Below are 20,704 nucleotides of genomic sequence, written 5' to 3' on the forward strand. Positions count from 1 at the left end.
CTATCCATTAGCATATCTTTGACATTCTAAGCCATGCCTCCTGAAATCACGAACGTGCACATTAATGACAGTGACACTAGTTCATGTCATTCGCCAGTTATAGTTTATACAAACTTTATAGTACTTTATAATACTACAATCCTAAACAAAAAAACCTATTATATTTAGCAAGTTTTCAGTTTAGCAAGCAAAACTTGTCATAATGTGCAAAATATTTCATGCATGCAAGGATCGCTGGCCTCACTCTCTCAAGCACTTGATCCTAAAGTGACTACTGTATGCTTAGTGGTTGGCCAGTGGGGTGCAAGAATTACACTTATTACCAACTTATTATCATACTTACCTGCTATTTCAGACCAAATACTCAAAGAAGCATGGCAAACAATATAGGGAGGCGTCACAGCTTGTCATTGTTAAAAAATGAACCAATGTTGACCAACTGGACCTCAGTAAAGCAGGCTAGGCGGAATAGCGCCATTTACTTCTGTTTTGTTGTTAAACTAAATAAAAATCGATATATTGATGCTGTAAAAGATCCTATATGAAACTGAAAATAATCACATTAATCCTTCACCAGAAGATTTCAGTGGCTGAACAACACTTCTGTGCGGATAACCCATCCGTAAAACAACACAATCTACATGAGCTTTGCGTGACTAAAAGACTTTTAAAACATAACATTACCTGTCTAAAAGAAATGCTTCAGCCATGGTGTCATCCTTCCTCCAGTGTGCAAAAGTAACTCCAATATTGATTCAGGATTTTCAAAAGTTTTGATTCAGCATTTCTTTTTACTGCAGTCTCTCGTGTGCACGTGAACGCAACGCATATGCAAACGGCGGATCTGTGTGAACGGCTGCGCAGATGTGCAAATCCACATTTGTTGACAGACAGTTTGGGCTACTTATAAGAATTATGGGAATTGTCGCCCGACAAATTTTAATTGGATGAACATTTTTTTTGTCTTATGCCTTACCCAGAATATAAAAATACATGTAAACACATTAGATCATTTACTTTGATCAATATAGGTATGTGAAGAGACTTTCAACCAGCACAACAAAAAATGTTTCTGAAGACAATCACCTACTGCATCTTTAACTTTTCTAATCATTTCAAACTGCATTAATCAAACTGACTAAAAATATTACATTAAAGTTTGTATAAAAATAGTTGAACCCCGATTAACTTATTAAAATAAGTCAAAGTAACTAAAACATTTGTTGCCATGCCATTTTTAAAATTTTTACAAATTGAGTTATGAGTTTTACAGACAATACAATGTCTTGCTTGCTCATTAAATGTATCTTAAACATCAAATCATTACAGGAGTAATCACAGGAATAATGTTTTGCAAACAAATGCAACCTTAGCGAGCAGAAGACATTTCTTTTCAAAACCTTTCAAAAAAATCCTACCAATTTGAACAGCTGTGTGTACAAATCAAGGAGAGGATTTTAAATACAAAAAAGTAACCCGCACTATTCCTTGTGACATTTTTATTGCCAATATTCCTGAAAACACACACAGTTTCCAGACACATGTCATAATAAAGGATGTTACTTTTTATTTTCTAACAGCATCCAACAAATATGACAATTTACCATAGAGAGTTCATTCACATTCGTTTTATTCCCATGCTTAAATTGGCGATGCATGTTCTGTATTTAAAACAAACCAGTGTGTGACTCAATGACTCATAACTGCTTTCTTCTGCAGAAATGAGAAAGTACAGATTCATGTTTTTCGATTTACTTGGAAAAGTATGAGGTAGTTTGCAGGACCTTATGATGAAAGTGGCTGAACATAATACACTGTGTTTAACATTAAGTGAAATATATTAATGTGTAATTTCTAACTTGGAGTGGAGCCAGAGGGTCATAACAGACATTATGAAGTATAGTAAGATTAAAGTATAATCCAAGCAGGGAACAAATGTAAGAAAATATGTGGCTACATGATGACAAAAAAAAAAAAAAAAATCAAGAACGTTACAACCAAAGGACAATAATGATTAAAAGACTGAAAGAAATTCCACCCATACGATTTGTTTTTGAGAAGAAAATTATGTAATGATTGTTTTCATGGCAGCAATGATTCATAGAATTAGAAAATAGATTCAAATGTTTTGCTCAAAAATGCCTTCAAAGTTTTTACACCATCTGCTAATCCTGCAAGCATATTCAACCTGAAGTCTAATAATACCAACAAACCCGTTTCTTTTTAATAACTATTCATATCCCAAACTGTCTGTGCAGTTTTAAGCTGACAGGATTTTTTCATTTGTTTTCACTCCACTGTCTCAGGATGTTCTCTGCTGCTTGCAGGGTTGAGTCCTCCTATTAATGTTGACAGAAAATGTAAAGATATTAAGTATTAACTTTTAACATAATAAATTGATGATGATTGTTATTAAAATAACAACACTATATACACATATATACACACTGTAAAACCCAAAAAGTTAAGGTAACAAACTGTTTGAGAAAACCGATTGCAACAAACAATTTAAATTTAAAAACTAATCCTAATGAGTACTGTGAACCTAATCCATTTGAGTAAACAGAGCAATTTGAGCACAGTAAAACCTAATAAATGAAGAGAACTCAAACCAACTGAAAAACTGTAAAACGCATAAAGTTAAGGCAACTCAAACCGTTTGAGTAAACCAATTGCAACAAACCATTTGAGTTAAAAAAACCTAATCTATATAAGTACTGTGAACTTACTCCATTTAATTTGAAGTAATGAGGTATTTAATTAACTCATTACCTTCAACACTGAGTTATATACTGTATATACACAGGGTGGGCCATTTATATGGATACACCTTCATAAAATGGGAATGGTTGGTGATATTAACGTCCTGTTTGTGGCACATTAGTATATTTGAGGGGGCTCATGAAAGAATAAAGTTACGTTAAAACCAAGCACACCATTGTTTTTCTTGTGAAATTCCCAATAAGTTTGATGTGTCACATGACCCTCTTCCTATTAAAAAAACAAAAGTTGGATCCAAGATGGCGACTTCAAAATGGCCACCATGGTCACCACCCATCTTGAAAAGTTTGCCCCCTCACATATAATAATGTGCCACAAACAGGACATTAATATCACCAACCATTCCCATTTTATTAGGATGTATCCATATAAATGGCCCACGCTGTACATATATTTAACTATATTACACATCTCAAATATAAGACCAACATTTTAACAAGCTGTTTATAAAAGCATTGAACAAAACTAAAGGTTTAATAGACTAATTATAATAATTATTGTTACTAACCATCTCAAAACATAAAAATATAATATAAATTGTTACTCCCATCTCAAAACTTAAAATATAATATAAATATAAAAATAATTTAAGTATAAAAATATAACCAGGTATACCCATTAAATAGCTATACTGTATATTTGAGGTTGATATTATAATAAAGACTGACACTTCACAAAATTAAGCCATTATGTGAAACCTGTTTGAAACGGCTATTTTTGATCATGTCATGTTCAGCATCATATTATGTGAGGATAATACCTTAACGAAGCAGAATCTGATGTATTTCTGGAATTGGTCTCTGTGTTCTGGACTGTAGAAAGCAGAGACCGGGATGGTGGCCAGTCCCTATTCAGAAGTGAACGACAATAATATTTATTTATCATTATTCATTAGACGTGTTTTGCTTATAGATGTCCCACGTGGATTTTAGAACCCAACCACTTACCTTCTCTTTAACGAGCCATTTCACAAATCTGTAGTCGTATGGTTCGTCCTTAGTACTAGGGTCATTAAGGTCAACATCTTAAAAGAAAATCATTTATATATTAATATTTAAAAGTCAAATAAAAAAATAAAAACACTGTATGTTTCATATTTCTCATATTATCACACTAACCAAAATAACGGAAATTTAACATAATGCATAACATAGACATTGTAGCAATGTTCTATAATGGATGCTTATTATATGTAATCTCTTCAACATTAATTAATAGGGAAACATGGTAAACAACAACAATCAAATTCAAACAAACCCAATCAGGTCATGTTTCGAACAGAAAGACAGTTCAGGAAAACTCAGATATAAAATGAATATTCATATAATCCTTAAAGAAACAGACATCCCTGCTTTAAAGTCATAGTTCACCTAAAAATGATCATTTACTCACCCTACACTTGTTACAAATCCATTTGATTTACTGATGAATATAAGAAAAACAGTCATTGACTTCCATAGTATTTTTGTTCCTACTATGGATGTCTATGGCTGATGGTTTTTCCAACATTCTTCAGAATATCTTGAGTTTCTTTCTTCTGAAGATGAAACTCATAAACGTTAAGAACCCCTAGAGTGTGAGTTTTCATTGTAGGGTAAACTATCCCTTTAATTCTTTACTTGACAATGTTTTTGTTATCACTTACTAATATTGGAGATATCTGCAATCATGAAGTATCCTCCCTGGGGCAGAATGGGTTTCAGACCAACGCTCTTCAGACAATCTGCCAGTCTTTTTCTCTTTTCATGAAGAGTGATAGGTAACTGGTGAAAATAGCTGTCCTCTGTCCCAAATGCATCATATTCTCGCTGAAAACCTACTGCTACGGCTTCCTGAAGATTAATAACAGACAATGACTGAAAATAAAAGAAAAAAACTACACAAATATTACCCTTAAAACAAATGAGCACTTACCTGGGCAGCTGTGGCACAGTGATACACCGAGTTCTGATGGACGGTTTTTAAGTGCTTCATGATATGCCCTGATCCTATTGCCCAACCCACCTACATTCAAATGAGTCAAAGACGATCTGATCAACACAGGCAAAAAAATTAGTGAAGAAACAAACCCTGTTGATTGTGACCAGCTCACCTTCCATCCTGTGGCACTGAAGGTCTTTCCTGCACTGCCAATGGTGACAGTGCGTTCCCACATACCTGGGAGACTGGCTGGAAAAAGAAAAGTTGTGCTCATTTAAAAGTCCATAAAATTGTCATCTGAGTTACTTGCAGAGTTCTTCTTTTACCGATCTTTACATGCTTTGCTCCATCATATGTGAGCCACTCGTACACCTCATCACTGATGCAGATGACATCATGTTTAATGCACAAGTCCGCAATAACCTGAAGTTCCTCCCACTGATAGACCTGCACAAAAAAACATACTTGACATGTCAGCTTAATTGCAGTTGCAACTCGGTGATCAAAATGAGAGATATCAATTATATTAGCGTTTAAATATTGGGTCTGTTAGATTAAAAAAATTTAACTGAATATTTAACCCAAAAATTGAAATTCTGTCACTATTTACTCTCCTTCCATTTATTTCAAACCTGAAAAAAAGATGTAATGAAGAATATTAAAAATCCACAGCCATTGACTTCCAAAGTATTTTTGTTCCTACTATGGATATCAATGGCTGCTGCTTTACAACATTCTTCAGAATATCTTCTTTGTGTTCAGTTGAATAAAAAAAGAACTTCATAAAAGTTTAAAACCACTTGAGTGTGAGTAAACAGTGGATTACTGCTTTAAAATTAAATAATGCAATTGCATTCAGCAAGTTAAAGAGCAGCAAAACCAAAGGTATTCTGAACTTGTATGATAAATGACTCATAGAAAATGTATCATGGCTATGAAAGGTTTATTAACAATGTTTCTTCTACAAATCGCACATTATAATGCTTTCTGAAGGATTATCTGCCACTGAAGACTGGAGTAATGAAGCTGGAAAAGACACAGCCATTTCAAACAGTAATTATTGTTTAACCTCGTGAACGCTGTGATGTTGTTTACTTCCGCATTCTTTAAATTTTAAAGGTCCATGCTGGCCCAATACCCCCAGAAGTTGTTCAGTTCTCTCATCAGTTGGAATAGAATAACTTTTGAATAGATTATGATTGAGACATTTAGCTTTTTTCCTATGATTACTGACATGTGCAGGAACCACCAAAATTAATTACAGCAACCTACACCACACAGAACCTACAAGTTACACTTTCAAATTTGATTTTACAAGAAAAAAAAAAAAAAGACAAATAAAGAGACCCTACACAAAGGGGTCATTAAAAGTTAATTTTATTTGTCGGGTGTTTTTTTATGTTGCGGACTTGACCCTAGACCAGGGTCGTAACATAAAGTGGGGGCTCGTCATTTGTTTTTGTACAGCAAAACGTTTATTTTGAATCCTTCTTGTGGACGTGCAGTGGGTAAGTCATTTCAATTTATTCTTTGTTTGGCTGCTTTCTTTTTGGTGTGGGAAGGAGTAGCGAATAGTGTTAATATGGATTTTGATTTGACTGCCTTCGCACTTTCTCCGGGCACGGAACAGTTTGATCGCTGCCGTAAGGATGACTTATTTAAAATTGCAGAGTTCTTTAAAATTGTGGTGCCGCATAAGGGTTCAAATAAAGAATTAAAAAGATGTGCTTTATAAAGAATTGGTTTTGCTGCGAATACTGCCTGATCCGTTGGAGGCAGGTGGCGTAGAGATGGGAAAGTCTACGCCGTCGAAGGCCGACGTGGGGCTCTCGACTCCACCACCTTTGTCTCCGCTTTTTAAGTCACCAATATTTGCACCACCAGGTAGTTTTATTATTATAACACAGACAACATATACAATTATTGTAATCACTTTCAACAGTGTTTTATGAACATTCAAAGGGGTTTCTTTAAAATGATACCAAACTTTTGCATTTACACCTCTGCATGTGGATTTCTGAAGCTTTTAAATTTGGGTAGGCAAAATCCAGGCGGAAAACCCAAAATAGCAAGAGGTTTAAATAATAATTTTCTATTGTATTTTAGAACTAAATAAATGCAGTATTAGTTTGAAAAGGCACTCTAAAATAATAGTTTGGATATACATTAAATATATAATGATCACATGTAATAAAAAACCCTGTTCTGTAACACCTTTATGTCCAGAAACAAATTTGCTTTTATTTTATATTTTCCACAATATGCTATTGAACATTTAGATATTACAACATGCATGCACATCTAAATTTGACTTTTTTTAAAAGGTTTAATTTCTTTGCTAAATGTTATTTTTTATTTCTTACTTTTGATATTAGGGTGAGATATCACTATTTATGAAATTAATCATTTCTTGACTGATTATTATTCGCAATGTGCACTCAAAAAAGGAGTTGATATAAGAATGAAAATGTGAATGTAAAATTGTCCTCAAGTTGTCGGTGACTGACTCACCTTGCCAAGAGGATTATTAGGAGTATTAATAACAATGGCTTTGGTTCGAGAAGTAAATTTACTGGCTAACTCTTCAGGAGACAAAACCCAGTCAGCACTGGACAGAGCAGGACCGCAGCCTTCCCTCTGTCAACACACAGCAAAGCATTATTCTTATTAAACACTTTATTCTCATCTCAAGCAAACAAATCATTTGATATTTGAACGTACTGGTTTAAGAGGCACATACACAGGCGTTCCTCCTGCCATCATAACCATTGGCTGATAGCAGTCAAAGAATGGCTCCACAATAATCACCTGCACAGAAAAACGTAAATGGGGTATTCTGATACCACTGTACAACTAATAATGTATTCAGACTGTTTTTATGAATATGAATGCCGCCTTAATAATACTAAAGTTACCTCATCGCCCTCATCAATGAGAGCCTGGAAGGTGCAGAAAAGTGCTTGATATGCTCCAACAGAAACTAAGATATCCTCCATTGGATCTATTTCCCGACCAACAATCCTACTGAAGAACTTAGCCAGGATCTTCACTAGGTTTGGGTGGCCCTGTATGACCCCATGTTGCAATGTTACTTAATAAAACTTTACTAATATCGTAGTGGTTGATGAATCTTTGTGAATTGAAAAAAACACTTCTAATCTCTTACAAATGCACGTGTGTACTGGTGCATGCGGAAACCTCCAGTCAGTGCATTGCAGAAGGCCTCCTGAATGAAACTGGGAGGAGAGAAATCAGGAAAGCCTTGGCCCAAGTTCACAGCCTTATAGTCAGCAGCCAGCTGAGTGAACTCCACCCTGCCGAAGACATGCATAAATATCACAAAATATTCACAATAAGGAACAATGTGCAGGTTAACTTTACACATCAATCTTTACTGCAATTAATCACAGTGTTACACAAATCTTTGTGCAAAATAAGAATAGCTAACTGGCGCCATCTTGAGCACCACTCAACAGACTTTATACACAACTGATTTTCAAATAGGGAGTAGGGCTGCACAATATATTGTTTCAGCATCAATGTATTGCAATGTGCGCATCTGCAATAGTCACATCACAAGATGTTGATCAAAAGATCAAAATGTTGAGTCTGAATTAAAACTGAGCTACAGAACACATGTGGTTTATAGAGTCACTGCTAAGTTTAGTCATAATAGAGTGAAGGTTTATAATTTGCATGTGTTTTTAAGAACTGTGACTGAGCATTTCAAGAGAGTTTAGAACATTTGGGCACAAAAAAAATGTTGTTTAGGTCCAACAAAGATTTATTGTATTTAATTATTCATACAGAATTTATACTATTTATTATAGTTTTCTTATAATTTTTCTCGTTTCTATCTAAATATCTACATTAAAAGGCAAAAGCAAGATTATTTCACTTATCCCATTGGTGATAACTTTGTTTGTTTTAAGAAAAAAAACTAGGTGAAAACAAATTTTTACTTGACTTAAGAATTCTTAGATATTTGGAGTCGAAACAAGACAAAGCAAAGTACGAAGAGCATGTTTGGCATTGTCATTATTCAACTTTTGTACCTGAATACTGTTCTGAAATAGAGCTATTCAAACCACCTGGTGAAACTGTATTCATATTGCCATATTTAAATCGCAGAAAAATAAAATATCACAATATCAGATTTTTACAATATCGAGCAGCCCTAATATGGAGGACTATATTTATTTCTGTGGTAGGCATCTAATAGATGATCCAAATGACAATAATATATTGTGGAATATAATTATTTTTTTTTTTGGTCGTTGTGTTAAAATGTTTTAAAATGTGATTTAATCCTGTGATGGAAAGCTAAATTTTCAAATTCATTACTTTAGACTTGACTGTTAAACAAACCTTCTGAGCTCTTGTTCTGTTGTCATAAATTATTATTGTTGTTTAAAAATTAAATAAGGGGTTATTGGTTTTTGTGTGTGTGTGTGTGTGTGTGTGTGTGTGTGTGTGTGTGCGTGTGTGTGTGTGTGTGTGTGTGTGTGTGTGTGTGTGTGGTAAAAATACATTTAACATTTCATGGCAGTTTGATTCCAGATATCAGCATTTATTTTAAATGTTTCTCAACCACGTTCCTGGAGGACCACCAGCACTGCATGCTTTGGATATTTTCTTTGTCTATTACACCCATTACAGGTCTTTCAGTCTCTGCTAATGAGCTGATGATCTGAATCAGGTGTGTTTGGTTAGGTGGTCCTCCAGGAACGTGTTTTTATAGAACATAATAATCTTATGTTAATTTGCGTTAACGTTATTTGTTTTCTGCGTTGTAATGAACTATTCTTAATAGAGATGCTCCGATCAGCATTTTTGGGCCTGATCACCGATTACCGATCACCAAAATCATGATCTGCCGATTGCCGATCACATAATGGCAGGTGAATGGGAATCTTTTATCTAGATTTTAGCAGAGTTTGCACCATTTGTAGAAATGAAACTAACTCTAAATTAACTATATTGAAAGAAAAAAAAAACAGTAGAAATAGGCTACAGTCAAGAACTTGTCCACCAAGTGTTTATTTTAGAAAATGAGAACTTAAGGCTACTGTAGGCCATTTTTTCCAAATAAGGCAGAGTAACTTAAAATTATTCCAAACAAAGAGGGGTCAGGCAGACCAACACACATCAGATCAGCTTAATAGGATGTAGCCTCTTAATACACTGATTACATTTTATAATTGGCAGCAAAATGTAAAGCTACACCAAAACTGGCTACTGCCACCAAGGATAAAACTATGGCAAGTGTGTTTTTCTAATATTATTATGAACCAGGAGCCAACTACATCAGATAAAAAAAAAATAATAATAATGTAGTAAGCTACTGTAAGCCAATGCCTTCCTTTCTAAATAACAAGGCAGAGAAACAAGGAGGAACAACTAGATGAACTAGTGTCTAATAAAATGAGCTAGTGTCTAATGAGTAAGCACTAGTATATTTTTAAAAGCACTAGTATCTAAAGAATAGGCACTAATGAATAAGCACTAGTATCTAATGAATAAGTACTAGTACTTTATGGAAAAGATACTAGTATCTAAAAATAAGCACACGTAAAATGAAAATAGATCCTAGTTATAGATTAAATGTCAAAACGGCTTGCCATACATGCACAGCAAGCTGGAGGGTGTGTGCCACACACACACACGACAGGCCAGGCAGGGAAATCTGCGTCTCGCATTGTTTCTGCGTGATATTGGCGTTGTCTGTTACAATTGCGTGGATTTTTTTTTCTCTTTGGATCCCCGTGACTGAAACATGCAGCTAAATGCGTTCATCAAAGCCTCCGCAGAATGTGACCCTGTGAAATCCTGACAGTGTAGCACAATGTGTCTTTCGAAGTTTGAGTCAATAAAGTGTGCTGTTAAGCTTAGCAGGGACATTGGACAGGCGTCTGCCCTCCATCACAGGTTGTTCGTCGCGGCAAATGAATGCCATGATTCTGAACGCGATGTCTTTCCACCCCGTATTATCCCTGATGTATGGTTTACGTTGTTTAATCATACTTCTCATACTCAGCATATTCAGTTGTATGGCGGGATCTAAGATGCCCAATCATGTTAGTGGTGTTAAAATGCCGTTGCTTGCTTCCACCTCGAGGGATTTTATCACGACATACATTGCAAACGTCTAACTTTACATCTTTATTTGACACTTTGAAAAAGACAGGGTAACTCATTTTGCCACTGGTAAGCTCCGCTCTGTTCTGCTGTTGTTTATCCGTGCGCCGTGCATGCACGTGTGACAAAGTCATGCGAGCAATTTACGTCAAGTGATCGGCTTTTTTGATCGGCGCTTTTGGGGTTAGCCGATCAAGCTATTTTTAGCCAATATCGGCCGATCGTGATCGGCGGCCGATCAATCGGAGCATCACTAATTCTTAAGGAAATTTGAATACTATTAATTGAAAATTGAATCCTATACTATGAATACTTTTTAAATGTATTTCATTGTATTTATTTTTTAGTTTTTATTTCCGTATAATAACCCGGATATAACGTTACAGCACTAAATGCCTGTAGTCTACACACCATTATTAACAGGCTAAGAAACTTCATTACCATATATTTTTGTCAATCCCTTCAAGTCTTCTCGCGTGCAACCTACGAGACATAATGCCCTGCGTAATCAAACAAAAAAAAAGCATTTGATAACAAAAAATGTCAAATTACGCGACAGAACCACGATAATGTATATAAAAGTAGAGCTGGAGTGAACTGCCTACCTTATCATGAAAGCCTGCGATTACTGATCTGACTGAGAGCGAAGGTCCATACACCGCCACTCTTCTCCACATTACAGGATTTCAAGATACTTTACAGCAGTTTTTCTGCTAAAGTCGTAAATCAGTAACACACAAGTTAGTAGGAAACTTCAGTCACATCTCCAGCGCTTGAACTGTAAACCTTTAAATGCCGTGCAGTCAGTAAATCAGTGACATGACAGAAGTGCTGTCCTTGGAATTCAAAAGACAAAACAAGCTAACGATATTGTGATTAGCGTCAATTTCTTCCTATAATCTATAACCTACCGCAGGAAACTTTGTTTTGCTGCAAGCCTCGTTTATTTATTTTCTTCCGCTGTTAAAGCCTTCATATTTACTTCTCCAGTGTTTTCCCCAGTCTGAGCCAATGAATGTGCGAGCAGAGCTCCTCCTCCAGTCGGACTCCAGTCTGTACAACTACTTCCGCTATGGGCGGGGCTAATGACATACATGTATCATTTTCGTAAATCTAGATAAATATCTACGACCTTTGGTTTTGATAAATAATGAAAACACAGAATATAGACATAAAAACGCTCTTTATAAAGTTATCTTAAAAGAGGCAACACAAAAAGTCATGTATTTATTTATAATACAAATTCCATGTTTTTTTTTTTTTGCTTAAACGCATGACAAAATACTTGTTCTCATACATTTTATTCTGTCTATAAGCCAGACTTCTTGACATCTCCAGGCAGCACGCGACCCTTTTTCCTTGCCTTCTGTTTGCGCTTCTCAATCTTGGCATCAGCGCGCCTTTTAATATTACGTTTGCGCTTGTCCTGTCTCTTCTGCATTTTCTCCACGACTTGCTCACTCCTCTTTGCCCACTTCTTCTTCCTCTGAGCTTTCATTTTTTCTTTCTTCTTCAGTGACGCGTGCAGAAGTACCTCATTGTCTTTGATCTTCATGCCTTCAGCTTTGTAGAGAACATTGGTCCACCTCATCTTCTCCTCCTCTTTTTTTGCTTTGCCTTCATCCTTCTCTCTAAGCTGCTCCAGATGAGTTTTCCTTGCCTCGATGCGTGTTAAAAGCTGCTTGTAGTTCTTGCCGGTGAGGGGAGTCAGCGTTCCTTTCACCTTCCTTTTCTTCTTCTCCATCAGCTTGGTTCCTTTGTCCACATAATCTTCTCCAACCTCCATCTTGTTGAAGACTATGAAGCTCTGCTCCTTTTTGGCTGGCACGCTCGATGTAGCAGTAGAGTTGTCTTCTGGTTCAGTCTTTATTTCTTTGGCATCTATTATCTGCAGACCTGCAGCATCTGCTAACTTTTTCAATCGAAACTCCTTTCTTTTCCTCTTCCGCCTTTCCCTTTCTTGTTTTCTTTTCTCCCGTTTCATCCGGACCTCATCAGAGGAGGGATCTTTCGGAGTGCCCTGGAAAAACATTCATATAATTGACTTCAAAATGTTTTGCTTCAAATCTAAAGAAGGCATTTAATACATTTCTTAGAGTACGAGTACTTTTCATTTGTTTTTAAAAAGAACACAGTGGTGTAAAAATTACCCTGGTTTACTAGTGTCACTTATTTGGAGTACAGTGCTGCTTAATACTGGATATTTTTTAGTACCTCCTGGGTTGGTTTTACAGGCAAGACATACAGATACTAAAATGTGACTGCAAATCACTAGCTATGTTTCCATACAAAAATGCGAATTAACTTAATGAGCAAAACTGGAATATCGCATAAAAGATGTGCGAATATAAAGCAGCGTTTCCATCCAACGAGTCAAAGAGAACAAATCCACCACTTCCTGATTAACTGGCGCCAAATACCAACATTAAAAACAAAATTTACTGATGTAGGAGAAGCTGCGTGAATCTTTTCTTCATTTAATAAATTACTTGCACCTCAGAAGATAATCCTGACACGCACTGGACACGTAGTGGCGTTTGAAGGTGTGAGACGCGGAGCACAGATGCTCTTGACAGTTCTGGAGGTAATTAATAATATAATAACACTAATATTGAAACAGTTAAGCCGTTTTAGAATGACCAAAGCAACATTTCATCTCAGCCTGCTGGTTTGTCCCTTTACACATATTTTTATCATCACATGATCTCTTATAGCAAAAACACGTGACTTTTTTAATGCGCATTCTGGAATTTGTTCAGTAAAAGTGTTTCCACCGTAGCTTATGCGCATCTTTTCATATCGAATAAAAAGATTATCCTACTCAGTTATGCGCATATGTGTTTTTATGCACATTTTCAAATTTTATGTGCATCTTGCCGTTTCCATCAATCCTTTTTATGCGCATATCCAAAATGTGCATAAGAATAGGTTGATGGAAACAGCTATTGGTTAGCCAGAGAGAACATCACTATCAGCATCAGTGAACGATCATCATGACAATCCAAACCAGCTAGATTTAAATAATAGTAAGCAGCAGCCACCATAGGAGAATTTTAAATGACCATCACACACAACCTAAAATGGAGTGATGCCAGCATGAGAATGCGGCAAACATTAAGGATTTTGTGGTAGTAGAGGCAGCGCAACTATAACAAAACATCTATAATTCCACACAATTTAAAACATTACTAATCTGCAAAGGAAAAGGAAACCAAGAAAATAAAAGTCATGCCGATCCGAATTGTGCCAAGACGTGTTGCAGTATTACACAGTCCAGGCCAGTAATTTGCAATGTCACTTTGAAAATAACACTATGCACCTTCAAACCAACAGCGGTTTAGTCCACCACTAACTGAACATGGATGACACATGTGCATGACACAATATTTCTTTAGCAGATTACACTGACAATATTAGCATAATCTTCAAACACGTGCATTTCGTCAAGAGTTTGGAGCATCTTTGCTTTTAGTTAAAGTGAGTTTGTGTGAATGAATGTCCCTTTAATTCTATTAATCATTTAATCTTTTTTATAAATCTAATGTTGTTTTTGCTGCAGAACTCAAAAATGCACTTTTATAAACAATTTTCCTCACCCACAGAATTGTTTTGATGATCCACTGAATATAAAACAGTACTGCATGTGAAACATAAAGCATAATATCTTCTCCCGGGTGACAAACATTTCCAGTCACTTTCAATCTTTAGCTCAAAAGACGCATTTACCTGTCCACGAGACTCCTCGATCTTCTGGTGAAGCCTCTGGCGAAGAATGTCGACAGCATTAAAGTCCTTTGATGCTCCACCTAACAGGGATGAATCAATTATAACACATATACTCATAAACAGAATGAAGCATTATGAATGAATTAATACTCTCTCTCTATACAAAACTACTTTTTACCCCCAGGCTTGCTTTGTGTTAATGAAGTCCCATTCCGAACAGGTTTCCTTTGAGCTGGAGGTGTTGCAGACGGAGTGCTCTTAGGCACCGGTTTATTTTTGTTTGCATTCGTGTTATCTCCTTTTACTTGCTTTTGCTTGTTCTTCTTTTTCTTCTTTGAAGGAGCGGCTTCGTTTGCATCATTTCCACGTCCTCGAAATGGAACTAAAGGGGATTACATAAAATTCTATTAACCATTAGTGCTGTGCTATATGACTACATAAATAGGCATTGTATCTTATTTTGTGGTGTCACAGAATACATTGTTTATGGTAATACTTCTTTATTATTTAGATGAACACAATCTTAACTCCCAGGCAGAACCATGAATTACAGCATGGCAAGAAAGTAGTAAAATTGAAAGCACAGTGTTTACATTTGCTATTTAATTGAGCAATAATTCATGTTAGGCATTCAATCATTAGCTTTTGAGTATATATTTTAAAATGTAAAAACTGTCTTTTCCATGTGCTCAAAATATTTAACTGACTGAATTTACAGATAAGGTACTAGATATGAGATGACCTATCAGGCCCATAGCCAGGGGGGGGGGGGTCACCCAGCTCATTTGCCCTATTTTGACTGCTATACCATCCTAAATTGTGAAAATATCTCATCCAAGAAGGCTTTAAGACAGAGAAGAACTTGACATGAGTAATGTCATCTTTCACTATTGACCTACTGTATTGTTTTTAAATACAGAAAACATTTTACAAGTAACTTTTATTCTAAATCTTGCACCTTATTCTTGAAAGATAAAAATATCAAAAAAAAGGTGTGAAGCACCAAAAGTACATTTTGAAGTATATGAAAGTTTATTTTAATACTAATAAGGCTATTGTTGTCATCCATGAACTTTCAAATGTACTTTTTTCAAGATAAGCTAGAAAAATCAGGAAGCTCTACATTATTATGACGATGATTTATATGTTTTTTGTTATTCAAGTGGCCAAATTCTGACTGAAGAAAGTTGAATGTGCTGGCCAGTTTGTTATTTGCTTAATAAACGATAATAGGCTACTTAGCCTAATAGGCAGTTTTTAATTTAAAACTTAAACAGATTCCTTTTTTTCTTAATGACATATAATAAAAATAATATGTATAATAGGGTTGCACGGTTTACCGGTACTTCGGCAGAACCACGATACTATGGCTCCAAAATACTGGCGGTGCCTCTGTAGTTTGTAAACCGTAGTATCGTCATCCAGCAAATAATCAATAAGCCACTTTATTTTACTTTCATTTTAACTGTCTGCACACGAGTCTTAGTTTGCTGCAGTCATGACAGATTATATGGCGTGATCAATGATTTACTTGTTTTATTATTATTATTATTTTTGCAATAACAACAAAAGAGTCATAGTATACACAAAAAGTAGAGAATGTCTGCACAAATTATACGTTTTTAATAATAAGGGAATTGAAATTAAGTATTATGACATAAAATATAGTATTTCTGACAATTTGCTTTATTTTGTAGATTTGAGTTATGAATTAACACATTATTGCAAGGCAAGGCAAGTTTACTTATATAGCACATTTCATACACAGTGGCAATTCAAAGTGCTTTACCTAAACAAGAATAAAAAAGACAAGTAGAATAATATAATATGACTAATATAACATAAGTATTATTAGACAAGTATATATATATTGCGATACTACTTGTTATCATGATACTTCAGCTGGTATAGTATCGTGACAACCCTAACATGTAAATACTTTTTTTCCATATTCCTTTATTCTAAATCTTTAGGAAATGTTTTTGGTACATCAAAAAGTGTGATTTTGACCACCCGACAATCTAAATCACAAAAAAATAGTGCTTAACATGTCACTAAAATGCAGTATTAATACCGTAAAAACTTAACTTTGTGGTTAAATAGAAAATGAGGCGAATATTGCAAAAATGTACACTTTTTGAGAAAAAAAAGATTCACTCCTTTTAACAGGCTGGCTACGGGCATGCTTATATTGTGATATGAGATTTTGGTCATATCGGCCAGCCATATTAACCCTCTATAGAGCACTTAATGAAACACTGATTGAAAAAACCCTGGGTTGTTACTTTTGAACATTTATAACATTATGAAAGTGTCAATTTAATATTAACAATGCAAAACTTTACCATAGGCTCTCTTCTTTGGCTCCTGTTTGTGAGACACACATACTTTACGTGTTAACTTCTCCAGGTAATCATACTTGGCAGCAAGGCTGGCCATGTTTCCTGTAACAAAAAGTTAACAATATAATAGATGTGTAAACATACAACCTTGAATTACCGAAGAGCTGACAGCAACACATTACACACGATATAGCTTTCAGAATGCTATAAAATGCATGCAGTATTTTAAGATAACAATAACAAATACGTCAATTACTGGAGTAAATACATGGTGAATCGTTTACCTCGCTCAATCCTTGAAAATGTCTGTGGAAAGTTCACCGCACAACTTAAATGATGTGATTTCAGTGATTCATCAGTCGGATGGTGAAAAAAGATATAAAAACATTTTACCTCCTTGGAAATCACAAAGCGAATCAGACAACAACACGCACTAACTATAAAACCCTAATAATTATGACATGTATGAATTCAGGACCATGCCCCACGTGTGTACGATCTTGCGCATGTGCAGGATGTCTCCGAATCCCCGGAAATGGTTACATTGAAAACATTCCCCTGATAGCAGAAGGCATGTTATGTAGTCGACCTGTCTTGAAGATTTCAGTGTTTAGGTTACAGCTTTTTAGGCTAACATGAGCAATTTTAGGTTAATGTTGATGTTCTCTGTCAAAACATTTAAGATTCTTCGTTGCAATGTAAGTTATTACACCATAAAGCAGTTTGCTATAATAAAGATTATTAGCAAAGTATTTGTAACTCATACTTGACAGTTAAATTGTTGTTTATTCGTTTTTTTTTCCCCTCAGGTTCTCATTTCACCCAGGAGGACCCTGTTTGTGACACGACAGAGTTTATTCAGACGTCAGGATGCTCCAGTGCTCCGGTGTAATTAAGATTTCGTTTTTGTCTGTTGATTAAATTGTCAATATTACCGTTCAAAACGTAAAGGTGGATGTGTTTATGTTTTAAATACCAACCAAGACTGTATTTATATGTTTAAATGACAGTAAATGTGTATTGGTTTTCACCTTTTAAAAACATAGTTGATAAACTTATTTCTGATTAGTCATTATTCAAATGTTTTGTAAAACACATCCCTTCAGAACGAACATTTCTAACTAATTTAAGTAGATTATGATTAAAAAACATGAAACACTTCAAATATCGAAATATATCACAGTTTAATATGTTTGTGGATACTTTTGAAGAACACATCTTAAATATCACTTTTGTTCAGTTTTAATTAGCCTTGCAGAGGATTAGAAGAATTAAACATTTGAATGGAAAGTGCTAGATGCAGAAATAAAATGTCTTTCTTTCAGACACTGAGAGATTTTTCCACAGCCTGGTGGGATTTGTTGACAATATTATGTTTCATTTTAGATAACCTGGCCAGGTTTAGTCAACAATCAAGTTCCACTGTTGAAGGAACAAAGAAAGGAGAAGACACCTTTCTGAAGTGGTTTCTCTTGTTGATACCCGTCACCACCTTTTGTCTTGGATCATGGCAGGTACAGACACGAGTGTATTGTTTATCTGATAAAAACCACAACTAAAGCAGCAATGGAGGATATGCACACAGACTTTTATTTTCAGTCAGCCAGTGTCAGAGCTTCCGGTGAACTGTTTTGCCATTATAAAATCACCCCGTTTAAGATCTGATTTTTTTTCTAAATCAGTGATCATCACTGCCTGATTGATGCACAGTATAACGTGGGTCTCAGACCGGACAAGAAGCACTGCATTGAATTCCATTTCCCCACCATGTTTTCATGATATGACAGTTTATTTTACCTCAGTATTTTCAATGGAAACGGAGTCAGCAGTTACACGGTGCTTCATCTCCATTGACAATTGAGCAACTAAATGAGTGCTTAAGTCTATTTAACTGAATATATTGTAATTACATTACAACATCGATGCTGTAAAAGAAACCTTATGAAATTGAAAATATTCACATTAAGCTTTCACCAGAAGTTTATCCTTGGCTGAAAAACACTAGCTGTGCACATAGTCCTTTAGCAATTTCTGAAAAGCCCTATTCGACATTATAGATAAAACGCAGAAAGTGGAAGTTGGAGCTGATCAGTGAACTTCAGAGTCTGACGACCTCCGAGCCAATCCCACTACCTGTAGAGTGAGTCTCTGTGCCTTCTGCTCTTCCATGTGGTGGTAATATACAAACGTATGATTTTGACGTTATAATGAAGTAAAAATGTAATGTATGTGTGAGGCAGTCCTATGGAAATCAAGCAGCTGGAGTACAGGCGTGTGAAGGTCCGTGGGCATTTTGATCACCCTAGGGAGCTGTACATCTTGCCTCGTTCCCCTGTGGACCCCGAGCGAGAGGCTCGAGAGGCAGGCAGGATTTCCTCCAGTGGCGAAAGTGGAGCGAATGTTATTACACCATTTTTCTGCACTGATCTGGGGTACAATCACATTCTTTAGAATTTCACTTGGATTATGGTACACTTGATTTGCACTCTGATAAAAAAAACTAACTGCACCACATTTATAGGATCACTATCTTGGTGAACAGAGGTTATGTACCCAAAAACAAGATCAAACCAGAAACCAGGACTAAGGGACAGGTAATATAGTGCTTTTCTTAATGTCTTTTAAATCAATTTCAGGCGTGAACATTAGCAATTAACTTAAGTCTTTATTTCGCTACTTTTTTGTTAGTCCAAATGGGTTTATACACAAATCTTGTCTATATATAATTTAACTGACTTATACAACACATTAAAAACAAGAATTTTGAACCTGACAAATCAGATTTTGAGCTACAAGTTCATGCAAATCAGCAGTCAGATGTAACATTTAAAAAAAAAAAAAACTTGCTATAGAAAAAAAAAAAGATTAAGTTTGTATTTCCTAATAAAATCTATCAACTGGTGATGTATGGACTATTCACCTGTCTACCCTTAGTTCTTGACTTTGTAATACTCCTATTGGTTATGTTTTTATTTTCTGAAAGGTGACCGAGGATGTGGATCTTGTTGGTGTCTTGCGTTTAACTGAACAACGGAAACCATTTGTCCCTCAAAACAATGTGGAAGCAAACAGATGGCACTATCGTGACCTGGAGGCCATGGCGAAGGCTACTGGTGCTGAGGAGATCTTCATTGATGCTGTGCTTGGTTAAGTGCTTTTCCAAATGTTTCAAGAACATTTAGAACAAACCCTAAACTTGTTTTACCAGTGATCACATGAAATGTTTTAAAAGATTTAAAATCTTTAATTCAGATAGCACAATACCTGGTGGACCAATAGGAGGGCAGACAAGAGTGACCTTGAGGAATGAACATATGCAATATGTCATCACATGGTTTGTTAAACTCAATCTATTTTCATTCCATAAAACAAAGTTACTTAATGTAAAAAAGTTTACGTAGTTTATATACACCTTTGAACTGAAAAAGCAACCGTTTCCTTAACCCTAAAGATAAGCCTAACTTAAACATTAAAACTGCTTTTATTTTTCTCCCAGGTATGGACTGTGTGCTGCTACTTCCTACATGTGGTATGCAAAATTCATCAAGCGTATTGCTTTATGAAAAATATTCAGGATTTTGCCCTTTTTGAATGCTGTAGAATAAAAACTATTTTATGTTGAAACGCTTTGTAAATGTATTTTGTTTGTCAATTACAGTAATGCTCAACAAAACTAAAGAAATCTAGCTACTTTTAAATTCAAAGACGTTCAAGTCATTAAAAGACAAGTCCTGTTTTTTTTTTTTTGTTTTTTTTTTAATAAAAAGTTAATTATTAGAATATCAAGTCACAGAAGT

At 35.4% G+C, this 20,704-nt stretch overlaps 3 protein-coding genes across 5 annotated transcripts; 1 reads left to right on the plus strand and 2 right to left on the minus strand.

The window, feature by feature from the left end:
- Window positions 1–1,484: 1,484 nt before the first annotated feature.
- Window positions 1,485–11,891, minus strand: kyat1 (kynurenine aminotransferase 1). 3 transcript variants are annotated; one of them, XM_056458034.1, is made up of 14 exons: window positions 11,751–11,891; window positions 11,445–11,549; window positions 11,281–11,339; window positions 7,868–8,015; window positions 7,617–7,766; window positions 7,423–7,509; window positions 7,213–7,338; window positions 5,028–5,148; window positions 4,874–4,950; window positions 4,696–4,785; window positions 4,427–4,613; window positions 3,729–3,805; window positions 3,542–3,628; window positions 1,485–2,339 (listed from the first exon to the last, which is right to left on the minus strand). In XM_056458034.1, exons 2-14 carry the CDS (start codon window positions 11,514–11,516, stop codon window positions 2,280–2,282), a joined length of 1,341 nt encoding a protein of 446 aa, XP_056314009.1. In that variant the 5' UTR covers window positions 11,517–11,549; window positions 11,751–11,891; the 3' UTR covers window positions 1,485–2,279. The 3 variants fall into 3 exon arrangements, with proteins under 3 accessions (XP_056314009.1, XP_056314008.1, XP_056314010.1); XM_056458033.1 differs by having other exon boundaries at window positions 11,445–11,552; XM_056458035.1 differs by lacking the exons at window positions 11,281–11,339; window positions 11,445–11,549 and having other exon boundaries at window positions 11,751–11,890.
- A 114-nt stretch (window positions 11,892–12,005) lies between these two features.
- Window positions 12,006–17,410, minus strand: surf6 (surfeit 6). The gene is made up of 5 exons (XM_056456949.1): window positions 17,192–17,410; window positions 16,911–17,009; window positions 14,744–14,947; window positions 14,566–14,645; window positions 12,006–12,859 (listed from the first exon to the last, which is right to left on the minus strand). The coding sequence occupies exons 2-5, from the start codon at window positions 17,002–17,004 to the stop codon at window positions 12,149–12,151; spliced, it is 1,089 nt and encodes a 362-aa protein (XP_056312924.1). The 5' UTR covers window positions 17,005–17,009; window positions 17,192–17,410; the 3' UTR covers window positions 12,006–12,148.
- Window positions 17,411–17,464: 54 nt separating this feature from the next.
- On the plus strand, window positions 17,465–20,531 carry LOC130229311 (surfeit locus protein 1). The gene is made up of 9 exons (XM_056458037.1): window positions 17,465–17,605; window positions 17,717–17,795; window positions 18,294–18,421; window positions 18,965–19,047; window positions 19,148–19,339; window positions 19,429–19,501; window positions 19,891–20,053; window positions 20,160–20,241; window positions 20,404–20,531. The coding sequence occupies exons 1-9, from the start codon at window positions 17,543–17,545 to the stop codon at window positions 20,468–20,470; spliced, it is 930 nt and encodes a 309-aa protein (XP_056314012.1). The 5' UTR covers window positions 17,465–17,542; the 3' UTR covers window positions 20,471–20,531.
- Window positions 20,532–20,704: the final 173 nt, after the last annotated feature.

The sequence above is a fragment of the Danio aesculapii genome, chromosome 5 (assembly GCF_903798145.1).
Source record: "Danio aesculapii chromosome 5, fDanAes4.1, whole genome shotgun sequence".
Taxonomy (NCBI): Eukaryota; Metazoa; Chordata; class Actinopteri; order Cypriniformes; family Danionidae; genus Danio; species Danio aesculapii.

What these genes read in the sequence shown, in the direction of transcription:
- kyat1 (XM_056458034.1), bottom strand. Translation starts at nt 11,516, where the DNA reads ATGTGGAGAAGAGTGGCGGTGTATGGACCTTCGCTCTCAGTCAGATCA. An exon ending in ACCAGTACACACGTGCATTT is followed by an intron (nt 7,767 to 7,867) that starts GTAAGAGATTAG and finishes GGGGTCATACAG; the next exon opens with GGCCACCCAAACCTAGTGAA. An exon ending in AATGGCTCGTTAAAGAGAAG is followed by an intron (nt 3,629 to 3,728) that starts GTAAGTGGTTGG and finishes ACTTCTGAATAG; the next exon opens with GGACTGGCCACCATCCCGGT.
- surf6 (XM_056456949.1), bottom strand. Translation starts at nt 17,004, where the DNA reads ATGGCCAGCCTTGCTGCCAAGTATGATTACCTGGAGAAGTTAACACGT. An exon ending in GCCAAAGAAGAGAGCCTATG is followed by an intron (nt 14,948 to 16,910) that starts GTAAAGTTTTGC and finishes AATCCCCTTTAG; the next exon opens with TTCCATTTCGAGGACGTGGA. An exon ending in TCGAGGAGTCTCGTGGACAG is followed by an intron (nt 12,860 to 14,565) that starts GTAAATGCGTCT and finishes ATGTTTTTCCAG; the next exon opens with GGCACTCCGAAAGATCCCTC.
- LOC130229311 (XM_056458037.1), top strand. Translation starts at nt 17,543, where the DNA reads ATGAGCAATTTTAGGTTAATGTTGATGTTCTCTGTCAAAACATTTAAG. An exon ending in GGATGCTCCAGTGCTCCGGT is followed by an intron (nt 17,796 to 18,293) that starts GTAATTAAGATT and finishes GTTTCATTTTAG; the next exon opens with ATAACCTGGCCAGGTTTAGT. An exon ending in TTTTTCTGCACTGATCTGGG is followed by an intron (nt 19,340 to 19,428) that starts GTACAATCACAT and finishes CCACATTTATAG; the next exon opens with GATCACTATCTTGGTGAACA.